Source organism: Papaver somniferum, chromosome 9, assembly GCF_003573695.1.
Source record: "Papaver somniferum cultivar HN1 chromosome 9, ASM357369v1, whole genome shotgun sequence".
Classification (NCBI taxonomy): domain Eukaryota; kingdom Viridiplantae; phylum Streptophyta; class Magnoliopsida; order Ranunculales; family Papaveraceae; genus Papaver; species Papaver somniferum.
In genome coordinates this window covers 108887698-108904329 of record NC_039366.1, presented here as the reverse complement: position 1 = coordinate 108904329, position 16632 = coordinate 108887698, and the positions used below count along the sequence as shown (strand labels likewise).

The 16632-nt window shown below is 35.4% G+C and overlaps 1 protein-coding gene across 1 annotated transcript; it reads right to left on the bottom strand.

Moving 5' to 3' along the window:
- Positions 1-6167: 6167 nt before the first annotated feature.
- LOC113310161 (nardilysin-like) lies at positions 6168-16062 on the bottom strand. Its single transcript, XM_026558739.1, has 18 exons — positions 15654-16062; positions 15384-15459; positions 15029-15075; positions 13914-14026; positions 13382-13455; positions 13151-13246; positions 12915-13034; positions 12159-12392; positions 11506-11654; positions 11060-11372; positions 9886-10262; positions 9592-9741; positions 8982-9164; positions 8336-8539; positions 8121-8227; positions 7663-7816; positions 7171-7292; positions 6168-6672 (listed from the first exon to the last, which is right to left on the bottom strand). Exons 1-18 carry the CDS (start codon positions 15963-15965, stop codon positions 6429-6431), a joined length of 3075 nt encoding a protein of 1024 aa, XP_026414524.1. The 5' UTR covers positions 15966-16062; the 3' UTR covers positions 6168-6428.
- Between the last annotated feature and the right edge of the window lie 570 nt (positions 16063-16632).

The following is a 16632-nucleotide window of genomic DNA, read 5'->3' as shown; positions in this document are numbered from 1 at the left end:
TTGTCAAATGGGTAGCATAAAAATTTAAATTTACAATTTTTATATACTAATATGGTATATAAACTATTTTAATTGTTATAAAGAGACATCTAAACTTTTGGTCTCCTCCTCTGAATAATTCGGATTCCTGTAATACAGGAACTACTCATCAGATTACTGGTACCAACGTTGAAAACTGCAATTCTAGCTCCTCTAGCTTACAGGGATATGCAACACCTCATACGATCAATTTAAACTGAACTTTGATGCATCATGGATAAGTAAACTGGTCAATGCATGTTATGAGCTGATTTTTCGTAATGCTATAGGTGAAGCTATCACAGCTAGATCTGGTACCTGCGTGACAACCGACCCTGAAGAGGCAGAAGCTCTATCTCTCCTTAAAGCAGCATTATGGGCAAAATATATGAAGCTTCATGACTTCAAGATTGAAGGAGATTATCAGAAAATTATGGATTTTTCCTCAAGAAGAAACAACATTGTATAATGTAGGAATCAAGCAATTGCCGGTGAAACTGTGAAGATATTGGAACTGTGTAGGAACTTTTGGGATTTTTTGTGTCATATGATGAATAATATGGTCGTCGATACAATGGATAAAGAGGCAATGAAGCATAATTACCATAAACAACAGTGGATGGCTATGCCTGACTACGTTTTTTTTTCCCAGTTCTTTTAATAAATAAGATGAAATTTATTGTTTATGTTGATCATGTTGTGATATCTGAGAAGCAAATTATGTTGGGGGATTCTAATATTTCAATCCTTTTGAATGAAACAAGGCCTACCAATAGAACCGCATGCCTCATGTAATCCTTATCTTTGGGTTATTAGAAGTTTAAATGAAGAAATGATTTCCTCATGTAATCCTTATCTTTGTTAGTTTAGCCATTGCTAAATTTGATCAGGTGGTCTTTCAAAAACCTTTTATGTTCAAGGTGTTCGGGACGTGTTTTAGACGTTGTTGGAAGTTTTTAGACATGTTTAAAACACTGCTTATTATAGTTTAACATCTCATGCAGTAATCGTAATTGCTATATTGAGTTGTGTTTTGGGATAGTTTTTACCACTTAGTGTTGTGGATGCTCTAACAAATCTTATGTTAAATAACGTATGCATTTAGTTATTCTTTGAGTCATATGTCACCAATAAATGTATTTGTTAGTTAAAAATTTGTTTTCAGACAATATGCACGTATGTATTAACAAGTACTACTCCATTTCAAAAAGATAAACTTGTACAAATAAACATATCTTTTTGAAATGGAGGATGTAGTAAACTGAATAAATACATGTTGTATAAATTCGGATATCTTCATAGATAATAGATGTCAAATGTATATACCTGTGATGCGAGTGTAGGAACTAGGATATCTTCCGCTTCATACGGCACGAATTATATATCGTTATTAGCTTAATCTTAAATCATATCATTTAAAATTGATAATTGTCAGGGAGAAAGCCACGTTTACTATAGGGAAAGCTGATTTTTGTCAAACTTATTTGACTTTGGGTGGATTTAAAATTAACCTTCCACCTCAATAATTGCTTTTAGATTTTTATTTAATCTATAACCCTTAACACAAACCATACAAACAGTAAAACCCTAACAATATCAAAATATAGTTGATCGTTCTTAATCCCGAGATATTTACGCGACATGGAAGATAATGATCGCAGTTATATTAAATCCTTGGCAAGCAAAAACGATCAAACAATTTGAGGTGAACAAATATAATAAACTTGTTAATGATGTACATATATATTTCAATTTTCCATAGAATGATCTGTTTTATTTTATATGTTGGTTCATTTCTTCTTCCCTTAGTAATGGCATCGATCAGCTTACTGCTTTGGTTTTTTGTTTGCATACAGAACTTACATCTTTATGTTGTAAGATGTTAAGGTTCTCGGTGGTGAAAAAAGGTCCCGGTTGCAGATTTATCTGCGATGAGTCCACTGGATCTACTTTGGACCTCACTGATGGTTTTTACAACTACTCCTTCCGTCTCTAAAAGATAGGCATGTTTGTGTGTAAATTACACATAAACCTGCTTATCTTTTAGAGACGGAGGGAGTAATAAATTAAGTATGCTAGAGTACTATTGCAAACTCAACTCTATCATAGTCATTGAGATTAGTTATATAATTTGTCTAAGTATGTAATTAGGTCATCGACTCCAAAGAGGCAGTCCGTGATCGTTGTATGGAATTAAACATGCAATCCCGGAAGTATCGTTCGGGTAGCTATACAAGAAGAAATTACAGTCTATAAATTAGGGTAATTCTTTTTTGTTTGTGTTTTGATTACAGATGATTAAGAATTGATTAGGGATGATTTCAATAATTAGGTTATCAAACCAATAACTTTTGATAGGGGGAAAGTTTATTACTAAATTCACCCCATATTGACCCGAAGTCAATAAGACTAGACCACGGTCAGCTTTTCCTTTAATAAAATGGCTTTCCCCCATTAATTATCTTAAAATTCACTTAAACTTAGAACAAACGTCAAATTAATCTAATTTCAAAGGAATAATCATCATACTACTAAACTCAAAAAAAAAAAAAAAAACAGATTTTCAAGTGTCCACATGATACAATAGAAAAAGTTCAAAATCTCAAGTCATCCACCTAATATACGTTGTTTTATTAACACTCTACTAAGCTTTAATTACAACTAAATCACAATCATAATCTATGAATTAAATTATGGATTTTTGTTTCGACAAACATAAACACTTACTCTAACATGGGAATATGTCGTCTTACACTCTGTCTCGATCAAGCTGCAGTAGTAGTTAATGTCAGTGGACACGTGTAGTTACTTACTAATCATGGCGGATTTTTAGTAATTAACACAATATATATATATATATTTGCCTCATCCAACATAATTTAATAGAAGAAAACAAGGATGATAATACGGCTTAGTCAGTTTTGTACCCTAGTTTTGAATTTCTTAAACATTAAATTAAGTGAAAAATACTATTTAATCACACATTCTTAATTTTACGATACGTGCACATCAATCTGAATTTTGTACCAACAAAAGAAGTGGCAGGGAGATTTGCATATTTGTTGTGTGTCCCTACCCCCCATGTTGTGGCACATGCAATTCCGGGCTATCCGCTCATCAGTCGTCTTAAAATGTATCGTTTTCATGGCGTCTCATTTTTGACATTTTTGGTAAGAAATTCAACAAATCAAAGTGTCACATTAAATTTTGTGACACCGGTTTAGATATGCTTCTATTTATGTGATTGTGGCTCATGTTGGTATGTTTCGTCTGAATTTGACGTGTTTGATCGGTGTCTCATATTATAGGTGTCTAGCTGGTCGGCAGTCATAAATTCCATTAAAATGACCGCTGTTGCACAAAGGTGTTTTCGTAGGGGACTCTAAAACACATGGAATACTGTACATGTATTAGACTGGTAAGAAAAATAAAACATACGAACATGCATTCGTGTTTCCTTTAATTGCGTCCAATCTCGTTTTCATGTGTCCCATATAATTTTTGGCTGCAATGGAATAAAGAAAAAATATTAGAAATTTTGTTGTGTAGTCCCTGAGGATCAATGAAGATCTATGTATTCTTTTTTTTTTTGTTTTGTTTTAATATGCATCTTTTACTTTTTATGAGGTTTTGGTATTTTTATTAGAGCTTTTGAAGACACCAAAATTTGAGGGTGTCGAGATTCTGATTTTACAGTATCCATCTGATTGCGATGTATGCTCATGAGACGATTCTCAAGAAATATAATAAAAAAAAAGATGCTCATCGGAGGTCCCAAATTAATATTCATATCGAAAGTGAAAGGGATAGGTTTAACGTAACAATACATAGTACATGATTGGGGTGTTTTTTGGTTATCTTTTTAACCGTCTCAACGTGATAGAACAGAGATTTTACAAGAAAGGATTCTCAAATTTCACGGAAAGTTCATATGAAATTCGATAATCCCTACAGGTTTTGGTCATATTGCAGCCTTGAGATTTCTAACTGTTGGGTATTTGGAAATGTATAATGTAGATTCGTGCAGTAAGAAACTGTCAAATGCACGCATGTGATTTGGTTTTTTACCAAATAAACATTGCAAGAAAATTCATGCAAACTGATCACTGAATGACCACCACCATGTTGATAACCATTTGTCCGTGTCAACTTTTGTTGGCTACAATACAAGACTATAGCCATTTCAGCACATGAGCGAAACGTGCATTCTAAGTGTTCTTCATAAATAGGAACCTAGACAGGTTGCCTCACTTTGAAGTTAAAGAGACAAAGATTGATTGTTAAAAAAAAACTAGAGAGGAAGAAGAAAATGTTTTTGGGTCTCTTATGAATACAAATAATTAGGGAAATTGTAGTTGTACTTTTATAGTAGTTGAATGTAACTAAAAACAATATACTCAATTTCTGGATATTGGTTGGTTGGAAATATTATTATGCCTAGGCTTTAGGAGCTCTTTCTTTTTCCTTCTTATTAATGCATGATGACTTGCAGAGATAACTTCATCAATGCATTCGTTCGCTTTCAAATGGACCATATGATGTAACTGGTTTGCATTATGAGGGAAAATTTCATCCATTTGGCTGAAAGAAATGTCGCCGTTAACGAATTCGATTCTGCGCATCAAAGGATCCCTACGCCTGGTCTTGGTTTTGATTCGTTTTGTCCATGTTCGAGCTTTAGGAAAATGAAGAATCATGTCCCTACGGCTACGGCACTTTCAAATTATAAAAGACACTCATCAACTAGGTTTGTAGTTTTGGCAGAGTTATTACTTAGAGGTCTATGCTCTCTATAGTAGAATAAGGGCGGCCAACCTTCTCATATTGGGATTTTCCTGTCAAACACTTATCCACAACCATAAAGCGACCATTGAAAGCACTATTTAACAAAGCAAATTTCATATCCACAAGAGAGGCGTAAAAGCATATGGATATATATATGTTTATCCAGAAATGGGTGTTGCCGTTTGGTTAGGAGCACCACTGATGGTGGCACCTCACAAGGGATTGATCATCTTGTTGTGATTCCACTTGTATTAGTGAAGAGAATTTGAGTAAACTCTATAACATGGATTTATAAAGTGAACTTTAAGAGTAGTTGCTTTCTTAAGAACAGTTACTTCTTTGAAAGCTGACAGTTGATGAACAAGAGGGTCATCACCATTCAAACTGTAGCTCAACATGCACTTTCCATCAGGGTTTGATTCTCAAATCATACAAGGACCTACCACCATGTGTAGTTCTTAATGGGGAATTTTGAGTGGTATACATAGACATTTTATCCACCCAAGTAAGAATATACATGTTGGTGATGTTCTTCATTTCACAGACAAATAGTCCCAAGGACCCTCACTGTCTTCACACATGGGGATGTTCCTATTTTTCATTTCTCCATAAGAAATCTTTATTTTATGGATAAGGGTTATTGACCATGCTTTGGGTGTTTCACCTCCTGGTAGACTTCCACTATTAATATAATTTCCTATACACAAGTATACAAATCTTGCTGAAAACAAGCCGAATGAAGAAACTTTTCATACCTAGGGATGACTTCAAAATTCACAAGTTAGGTTTCAGTTAGATTTCCTACCAACTTTTCTTACTTTCTAGGGTTAGTGACCCAAACATTTTAATACGAAGATTTAGTCCCTATAAAGGGGAACATGATTTGATTTAGTTAAAACATAAAATTAGATCTCCATAAACTTCGAGAAACAAAACTAGTTTGAAACATTTTATATTTGTGAGTTAAAAGCTCCCGGAATTCACGATCACTAAAAGATGAATGCAGCAATCTTTTGGGATCCACGGAGATTGATTTAAAGATGGTTTCCAATTTATTTTCCTACTTTTCCTAAAGTGATACAAGACCCATCTGAAAACCGTAACACAAAATCAGGATCTTCAGGCATTCTGAGTCGATAACATGGTATAGCATACCATGCTTACCAGCTAGGTTTCACCTGAAAGGATCACACTGTGATCTCCTATATGAATATCTAATTCTCCCAGCCCATGTTTTACCAGGATGTATCAGCATATGGTTTCTCGCAAGAACTAAAAATGCAGAAAAGAAAAAAGAAAGAAGCACTGAACAGCATAATAATATAAATCAAGAAAACGATGAAAATATTGGACAGGAGCAAAAGGGTAACAAAACGGACCATGAACAAATTATGGGGGATGCGTCAAAAAATAAGCATCTTTGGGGGCGTTATTTTAGAAGTCAGCCGCAAAATGGATTTTACATGAACCTCAAACAAAAAATTTCTCGTTCTTTCACTTTTAGCGCCCCTTCTTTTTGTATTGAAAAAATATATAGTTATCCAATGAACTTTAATGTGAATTAAAAACCAAGAGTTCTGGATAAATTACCGCATTTGTTACCGTGATCCGACAGCTCTTCGAGTTCAACGAAGGCTAGGATAGAAATCTGCTTGCATCTTATATGCCATTACATCCTCAATGACCATAACAGATTCCCGTTCTGCTTCTGCCTCTTTCATGTCAGTGTTGCATCCCCAAACACGAACTGCAAGTCGACGACACTGCGAAGACGACGAACTGATATACGTTTTGTACCAGTCAATAACATCACTTTTCGTGATGGTTTTCAGCTCTTCAACTTCTTTCTCCATCATGTCAAACATGTACCTGAAGATGTGCCAGATTTTATTTCTCATGAAAAAATCGGGCAACTCTAGTATAATCCAGATAAAAGTGTGCATTTAATATCACTAGTGCGTAGAAGTTACAAGCATAAGCCACTTATCACTAATTTCTAGCTCATCAATAGTTCGTAAAAGACCATATGTCATAATTTCAGCAATTACATAACTGCTCATTAAAACAAGTAAAAATAGAAAATAATGTGAAGTCGCCAAATCTAGTGGAAGAACAGATGGCAGCTCACAGCTGTACAGCATAAAATTATCTTGACCGATCATGATAGTCACATTAATTTTTGAATCGTGTACAATTTCAATGACGTGTCTCTAGATTGGATAGATTTTGGTGGTTTGACCAGGTCGACTTTGTAAAGACAGTTTCCAGAGTCATAGTTAGGGATAAGGAATCCATCCATGTGGATGATGATTTAGTATCTAACTTGAACGATACTGACTATCTTCTACCTTAGAATAGAAATAATACCTTTTATCCACAACTTGACCCCAAAGATGGTTGGTTTCGTACTGAAGTGATGGCTCCTTCTCCAATTTCTTTGCTATCAATCCACTTTTGTAATTCTCGAAGGATTCGTCATCAAGCTCCTCCTGAATGCAAAAGAATAAAAAGAATCGGAAAGAAGAATGGGTGGCTCATAATAATGAGCATTTTCTGGTTCTTTTTAAGTAACAACTGAAAGGGAATCCGAAATAGAAAGAATCGGAAAGAAGAAAGGGTGCCTCGTAACAATGAGCATTTTCTGGTTCTTTTTAAGTAACAATTGAAAGGGAATCCGAACACGAAGAACAGAAAACTTTTCCTGAAATGGATTTATCCAAAATAACCAATTTTTAATCCCCTAGACTTCTATACAATATATATACATATTGTTTGCTTATGCATTGGACAGCAATATTAACAATACTGAGTGCCACAGTAAAAAGTTTAAATTAAATTTCCTAAGAGTTGGCTGCATACCAGTAACTCCTGCAGGCTATCTATGAAGTTGTCAATTCTACCCTGCAAGTAAACTGGGTTGTACTTGGAGGACTGAACAACGAAGCAAAAGCCCAGCACACGGTATGTTACACGTGGGCTACATTGAACAGTGTACCCAAGCTGCTCTTTTGTCCTGCATCACACATAATCAAATAAAGGATTATTTAAATCAAACAAGTCAAGTACTCATATTCCATTGCCAGTGACCATGAGAAACAAAAGATGTCAAGGTAGACAGGTAGAGTACTAATGAGGTTTATCAACCCTAACAACAACATCTAGAAGGAGTTGGGGCATTATTAGGATTCAAAAGCAGATAAGCAATAGATATATAACGTATAGGAAGCACAATCTAGTTGATTGCACCAAATAATTTTGCGGGTCATAGACAACAAGTCAATAATTTTGCGGGTCATAGACAACAAGTCAAGTACTACCTTAGCTGATCAAAAAGTGGTTCCTCTATAATATCATCAAAAAGATCTGCAAGGGCTCTGAGTTTGGTAGCCTCTGTGCCAATGTCTTGCTCAATTTGAAAATAAAGCTGCAAGGAAAGGTCAATATGAAACATAAACAAAATCAAAAAGGTTGTCCGAGACCCTGCATGTGTCTGATAAACAGAAAGAGGAAGACCATCCACCATTTTGATTACCTCGGCAACAGAATTCACTTCCAGCTTATTCTTCACACGTACATCTCTAACAAGCTTCGAACCCGAGGGAAGACAAATAACACGTTCTGCATGCCTCGATTCCAATGGGAGTGGTTGTACCGGAAAGTGTCTTTTGAAGATTTCAGATATACTGATAGCTTCTTCTTCCGATAAATTACCGTGGCAAAGGCACTCGATATGCAACTGTTTCAGTAAAAATAAAAACAAATGTAGTTAATCCAGCATCTGAAAATAAACTAACATGAGTTACTCTTCGTCATCCCTGACATAGAGAACTAAGCATATCTTACTAATATTCTAGCATGCCTATGCTGTGCATGATGCAAAAGTACCAGGGGTAGTTTGTTGAACTTTTTAGATGGTCAAACCAAGTGCCGAGTGGTATAAAAATGCAAAAACACGTGGCTTAGTCTTTTAAGTTTGAGCTAGAACATCTGATATTAAGATAAACCGCAAAATGAGGTAATTAGAGTTTATTCAATTAGTTCAGACTTTTCCGTGTTCTACAATTTAAATTTTAGACCTATTGGAGGACAGGTCCTGTGTAAGAGATGCCTGCATCGGTCATCACAGTAGCTTCGCTCAGAGGGCAAGAAAGTAATTAGGTGAGCACTGACTAATGTACCTCAGAAAGAAGCTCCGGAATAAATGCCTCCAGATCACCAAGAGATAAGTCTGTCAGACAAGATAATTTGTCATCCACATCCCAGTAATCCTCTCGCAAGACTTGCAGTCTCAAATATGACGAATGATTTAATGGCTTCATATTTGTGTTTCTGAAAGATCTCTCCATCTCCTCTTTGATGACCTGTTATAATCCACAAAAGTTGTAACACAGATTACAAAGTGAGAGTAATTACTAACATTCAGCATCTTTAAGTATCTCTTGGTGAAGAAGCGGAAAGATAGAGATATCGCCTAGTATTCCAATTTCGAATTTCCTTTATACAAAAACTTGAGTGGTCTTGGCTTAATTATAGTCTAATTCTTTGCTCTATATACTTGTGATTCTTAATATTCGATATTTAACACCGCTTGTGCAATCAGGTTTAACTACAATCTAACCGTTCACATTGGGTCGGGATGAGATTAAGACTCATTTGACATATTTGCAACCCATAGACAAGGTTGGCAGCATATTACTACACTAGACTTTGTAATATTTTCACAACTAAAACAAGTACAAGAGAATAAACATAAGTATATAACGCCTGATCCAACTACCATTACCATACCTTAAAACGGTCATCATTTGGCATAAAAGATTTTGTTATGGTTAGTATTTTAGACAACAAAACTTGAAGCTTGTCATTGAAACCATAGACCTTCAGCTCAAGCTTATCTCCAACGATAGACAACGAGGTATCCAATTTCGCAACACCAGCCTACACATACGAGATTAAAAATTCATAAAATCTGTGCTCGTAAATCAAGAACCAGCAGTGTTGATAAACAATGACGAATATAACAAGGAAGTATCTTCGCAGAACAGATTAGAGGCTCTTCATAAAAACAATCATAATCATTACCTGATACAAAATCTCATTGAGCTCATCTTTCAGAAGGTTTACGAACAACTCAGTCTGAACACAACTTTTAACATTGTTGTATGCTCCCTTCACAGTTATGAGGAAATATGAGTTTGCACGAGGAACTTTAAAGGTTTGATCAAGCTTATACCAGAACTTCATCAATGGGTGATCAAGTACACATTTCGGGAGGCACACATTCACATCATTATTAGGATTAGGACTGCGGATGGAAAAATCACATGGAATGAACTCATTTCTAAATGGTATGTGCAATGATGGATCAATTTGAGGAGATTCCCTCCAAAGCTCCAAAAGTGATGGTGAAATATCTTCTTCAATATATTTTGATCCAAACCATGGTTCACATTTAATATCTGAAATATTCAAAGAAAACTTAAGTTAACTGCAAAAATATTTTAAAATTACAATACTCAAACTTCCGTGCAGTCATTTAATTTGAGAGAATAAAACTGTCAAAAAAAAAAAAAACTTTTTATTTCATCCTGGCGAGTAAACAAGAGTCCTCCGAGAACAAACCCGAGCAGGGTATGATGTTTCTAGGTTCTATATATTTGAACTGTCAGGCATGAGTTTTTGGTGTTATATTGGGTTATATTTCTAGATCTTTGGAATTACATGTTTCTAGGTTCTATGTATTTGAACTGTCAGGCATGAGTTTTTGGTGTTGTATTGGGTTATATTTCTAGATCTTTGGAATTACATGTAAGGATTATGAGACAATAAAAAGCACCCTAAATTCAACTAGCCTATATATAATTGCCACAGAGAAAGAGATATAGGTATCCAAGAATAGTAAGTAACTCCTAAGCAAAGGGATCAGGAAAACTATCATATTCCAGTCCCACTTATTTGAGTGACAAGCGACAGACAAGGACAGGAATCAATTTATCGCATAGGTTGGGATCCCGAGTAACATTCAAAACTGCAATGCTGTTTATAAGAGTACAGAAGAAACATAAAATCTACACCATATCACCCTAGAATATATATTCTTCCCACACGTCATACTTCCAATTATAAACATAACATGGCACTCTACACAGTGTACCTAGTAGGGCTTTTAGAGTAGCAATATATCTTATATGAACTACTATAAACATAAGGAAAATAGGTTACTCTGCAATAATCAACTGAAGTTGCACAAAATTACCTTTTGACTGCAAATCAAAAGACTTCGACAAAATGTCAACCCTCATGTTTTCTGGAGTAAAAAAACTCAAAACATGTTTAAGCAAATTATTATCCCAGACTTCGTATGCATAATCCCCATATATGATGTGTTCATCTGAGTAGCGAAGCAAATTTTCTGCAAGCTCTGCAGCATAATCATCCTGTGGTTGCTCCTCTGCAAATCTAAATTCCAAATTCCCAATATCTTGGAGTTCCTTGAATATCCACTGCTCAGTCTCAGCTTGACCCAATAATTTAAGGTACTGATACACAACTCCAATAACCTCATACACCTGCCAAAGCATTATGTTAAAACATACAGATGAAAAACTTAAAAAGAACAGGAACTAACCAAACAAAAGCGACAAAAAGATGTTTAAAGGAACATTTGAAGCTTTTTCATACAAAAAGAACCATAGATAATACCTTCTCCAAGCCAGAATCAGTTAGGTATATAGACATGTTAAAGATATAAGCTATAGAGGACCGATACATCCCATCATCGCCAACACCAGCAGATAAAGAAGTTGCACATCCTTTAGCTTTTAGAAAAAAGAGCAAGCTTCCCTTTCCCTCTGAAAGTCAAATTTCACTTTGTTCATTTAGTAGATACAATGTATACAAATGACTATATGAGCAACATCATGAAACACAGTTCTAATATCTTACAGGTTCTTTTCCTAAGGTACCAATACATATGCTGACAAAACTAAGGTATAATAAATATACAAAAGATTCTGAAAAGTAACTTTATCTACAATTCTATGATTAATCTTATGTCCTTAATTGCTTTTGCATGTAATCCAGGGACTAGTACTAATGTGGCATCCCATATGTATCACTTAACAAGAATAAATTAAGCATTGACGCTATATCCCAAATACGATTTCTCTCTCAAAGAAGCAGATGAAGCAGCAGAATACCAAAATCCATCGAGCTTATGTAATATCATAGGTAATGGCATTACCAAGATCCTCAGGAAGCTAAGAAGATCATCAAGCTTAGGGTAACCGACATAACAAAAGGTGCGCAGTTTCGAGTTTTTCCAGCAAAAACTATCAGGATACGAAACAGCTTACCATGACCGAGGAGATGAGCTAAGTAATCCTCTGGTTTCTTCAGATATTCTTTGCGAAGACATGGCAGTGTCCAGGTTAGATTGAGATTATGAAGATCTTTAACTGCCTGTAACCTGTATATTTTACCAGCTTTCCAGATAGGCAACTGACTTTCAATTTTTATGCTTGACTGACTTCCTTTTTTGACATCACTGAAGAGTTCCTCCACCCATTCCTGAAGTACATCAAGAGACTCTGCAGCAATTTTTACAATAACAACTATTACAATGAACTACATATAATTATAAATCATTAATTGCATTTTTCTAAACGAAAAGTGATTAGTAGTTGGCATAATGATCCATAGATTCATGGCAAGCAACTAATCACTGGAAAGTTTTGTCTGCAGTATGGATTCTATTTTAGATAAACCTCACAAAATTTTCTGCCTCTACCTCTTTTGGAACCCCTTGGTATCCTATTTTACAAAAGTAGGTATATTCTTCCAAATCCAAATTAAAAAATAAGGAAAATTCAGTTCTCAAATTTTGAAAAGAACAGAAAAATATATTTTTGATATCTCCATGATACTTCCTTCTCAGTTATTCTTAATGAAAAAAAATTCCTAAATTTGGATATTCTGACATTGTAGCATCATCATAGCGAAGATATCAGTACCGCAACATGTAACCCTTACACGATACGAGAAAAAGAACAGTGAACGTTACTGAAAGGTAAGTAAAAACAAGATTCTATTGTATGTTCTTCAAAACCCACCTCCACCAATGACTACTAGTTTCATCAAACCACCATGGTAATATTCTCTGTAAAACTCAAGAATTTGTTCCCGTAGGTTGACTCCCTTTTCTACAGCATCAGCCAGGCTCTTCTTATTTCCTATCGTAAAAAACATAAAACATATTAACAATGATAGACAAGATGAGTGTAAAAAACACAAGTACTTCTGCCATAAGTAGCCAAATAAACGTTCAAGCTGGTTATTAGATCTTTACCCCAAAAGAACTTGTTAAAAGCATGACCAGAAGCAGATGTATGACACTGAAGTTGCTGAAGTCGACAATGGTCATTCTGTAGAACCTGATTAAACTCTGCGATTGATTTTGTTGCACAGTGGTATAGGCACATTCGAAAGACAAATACAACAAAATAGAAAGTAAGCAACACCTCAGGTATGAAAATCTTGGCAAAATAACATAAACACTTAAACTTGGTATTGCAGCTACCTGAATCTACAGCTAAAACCTCTCGCTCCATAGCCTCAGCCTTGACTAAAGGTGAAACAAAGAACTGCGAAAACCTGAGAACAGGAAAGAATCAACAACAAAGTTCACATAGTCCACAGAAAATAAGTAACACCGCAAACAGAATATAACAAAAATATGTCATTTGATGAAACATAAACCATTAACACAGTTCTGCATAAACTTAAACCACCAGAACCTATTACCTATCCATAAAAAGTTGAAAACATCGAAGGAATCAGACAGATAAAATAAGGAACGAAATATTCAAATCTGTATAACAGTTACGCACAGAGAAAGAGAAAACATTGGATTGCAAAGAGTTTCAGAACTACTCTTCTCTTTTAGGATAATGTAAAATTAAAAATAACTAGTAAGAAACTGTAAACATAACAGGCTACAACAAACAAATCATCCCAGCCTTGACAATTCACGATGGACAAACCTTTAGATGGTGAACCTCAAATTAAAGAAAAAGGTACAAACACCAGTTAATTAAAAGATTGGCAGTTACCTTCTAAGGGCTCCCTTGAGAAACTCTCTCTTAACCTCGAAATGGTAGCATGTATGCTCTGTTTCAGTGTAGGCATTTGTTGAGCCTCCGTGCTTGGATATGTAACTATCATACTGGAAGAAAAAAATAGTAAAATTGGGAGGTCAAAAGCCATGAAAACTACAGATCAGCATAAATTTCACACGAATTGGGTTAAGTATGTCAGAAACAACATTAGTCAGTCAGACCTAGTTTGCATACTGGATCCCTAAACCAGTTATTCAACTGGAATATGTGTAATGAACAACTAAAAGCATCCAAAAGCAGCATGTTTTAGGCATTTTAAATTATAGTAAACCTTAGAAGTTTTGTGTGCAACAAAACAATGGAAGAAGCTACTTTCACGGTACGCGGTAATATAACCATAGACTCAACAGAAAATCATTTGAATAAGTACAAAAAGCCAGCAGTTGAATGTTTAAACCCTAGTCCATTAAGCTCGTGTAAGACCTCTCATGTGGCTCTTCTATGCTATGTATGGATTAGGAACAAAGCTAACTTCAGTGCATATTCCCAACTGCAGTAACTGATACATCTACTAAAAAGTTTGTCCATAAAATCTGTCATATTAAATCCTCTTGCATCAATTACTTCAAAAAGTCCATCTACGCTCTTCAACATTCAAATGCTGGTATTTGATGGCTTAATGCACCAATTCCTCTAAAATGACTAGTGGAGTCCTATTTCATCACCCAGGGATATATCTTCTTAAAATCAAAATCAAATGGCTGGTCATGGTAAAATTATTCAGTTTGCACAATGATATTTCTTCAGGCTACATTATTGTCTCAGCAGTAAACAGATACATAGTCACGTCACCAAAAGCAAAACGCATGAGATAAAGTGGCAAAGCACTAATGCCGAATGGTTTCACATGGCCCTTTTCAAGGTTAAATGAGATAAAGTGGCTAATGTGGTCTCCTGAAAGTTGTGAAATTCTTTATTCAGTTGAAACATAACGCTTGTGTTTGCAGGTGTGACTGTGTACAGCAAATCTAAGTGCGGCAAATCTAGCAATTTCTTACTATTGAACTTTAGCCTATGAAAAAAAAAAGTGATGAACAAAAGTAACAAACCTCATTTTCATCTGGAAATTCAGCACTTCCCATAAAGAGCATGTGTTCTGCAAGTATATAAGGTCCAATATCAATAACTATTACATACTCAAACAGTGACGAGTTTACAAGGTTCCGACAGTGTGTACAACAATTTTCTTCCAAACCTTTCAATAATTCATTACTTTTTTTACGGCTTAGTTTGGCAAAAGGGTAGAGATACATAGAGTTCCAAAATTCTTCTAAATCAATCTCATCGTTGGTTAGTTATACTGAGGGGATATACTTTAGACTCAACAAAATCACAAGGTAAAAATTAACTGCATTTCAACTTCTATTATTGCTGGAAAAATAAAACTAGCCTCAGAAATCCAACCTAGAAAATGAGCAAGACCCTGAGCCTCAGAAGGATCAGAAAAGCTTCCCATTCCTACAGACATTGCTGCCGCTGCCTGCACAAAACACAGGCAAAATCAAAAAATTAAATATAATCCCAATAGAGGAACATAAACATTTTCTAATATGAAATCATCACACTAAACCCTAAAATAACATCAAAATTCCAAAACCTAAACAAAATTGCAGTAACACCAACAATTAACCGAAACTCTTCAATCAAATATAGTTACACTGAACAGAAACATACCTTCTTAGTTGGGGGAACACCAGTACGTTTCTCACTCAGTTCTTCCTCTTCTTCATCATCTTCTTCTTCGCCATCTTCTTCTTCATCATCATCGTCATCATCTTCTTCTTCATCGTCTTCCTCTTCTTCTTCTTCAGCATTATCATTTTCTAGGGTTTTAGAAGGATCAGGGGGGCCTTCAGGAAAGATTTCAGGATCGTGAATAAGAAGAGCTTGAAGACCATTTGGGAGATAAACAATTCTGTATAAACGTTTATCTGTTGGTGCTTTAATCACCACATCATCTAGACATTTAGACTTATCGCTTACCATTTTCTTGCTTTACAGTCTAGAGAGGGTGAACGCACAGGTAGAGAAAGAGGAGAGAAGAAAGAGCATCAGTGCAAAATTTCAACCGGACTGTATCTGTTTGATTTTTTTAGGGACCATGATTTTTTCGAGGGTACCATGGTTTTATTAGGCCATTTCCTTATAGTGATAAGGGGTGTCCTAAAACGTTGAAATGATTAACTTACCCTTAACCTAATTTAATTTAAAATCAACCTAATAACCACCTATATAACCACCACCACCGCCGATTACCACCACCACCACCTCCGATTATCACCACCACCAACCACCGATTACCACCACCACCACCGCCCACCATCGCTGATTACCACCACCACCACCGCCGATTATCACCACCACCAACCACCGATTACCACCACCACCTTCTCCCACCACCACCGCCACCGCCTATTTAAGAAATGTAACAACATCAATGCAATCACAATTAAGTTTGGTTACATAATAATTTTATCGAGTATAAAAGACGCCAGCCGCAACCTGATTCTGCCATGGGACCACTCCGAAGGTATTTTCCAACAAACCCTTCACTTTAATTTGATTTTGATTGCTTCAATCGAATAGAAATCATCAAAATAGGGTTTTAATAGGAGTTACAGAGCCATGTTCGGTTAGGCCGATTTTCCAAAAA

Excerpts from the sequence above, each read along its gene's own strand:
- LOC113310161 (XM_026558739.1), bottom strand. The coding sequence starts at position 15,965 with ATGGTAAGCGATAAGTCTAAATGTCTAGATGATGTGGTGATTAAAGCA. Across the intron at positions 12,393-12,914 it reads ACTAGTAGTCATTGGTGGAG|AGTCTCTTGATGTACTTCAG; the intron begins GTGGGTTTTGAA and ends AAATTGCTGCAG. Across the intron at positions 10,263-11,059 it reads TTTTGATTTGCAGTCAAAAG|ATATTAAATGTGAACCATGG; the intron begins GTAATTTTGTGC and ends TGAATATTTCAG.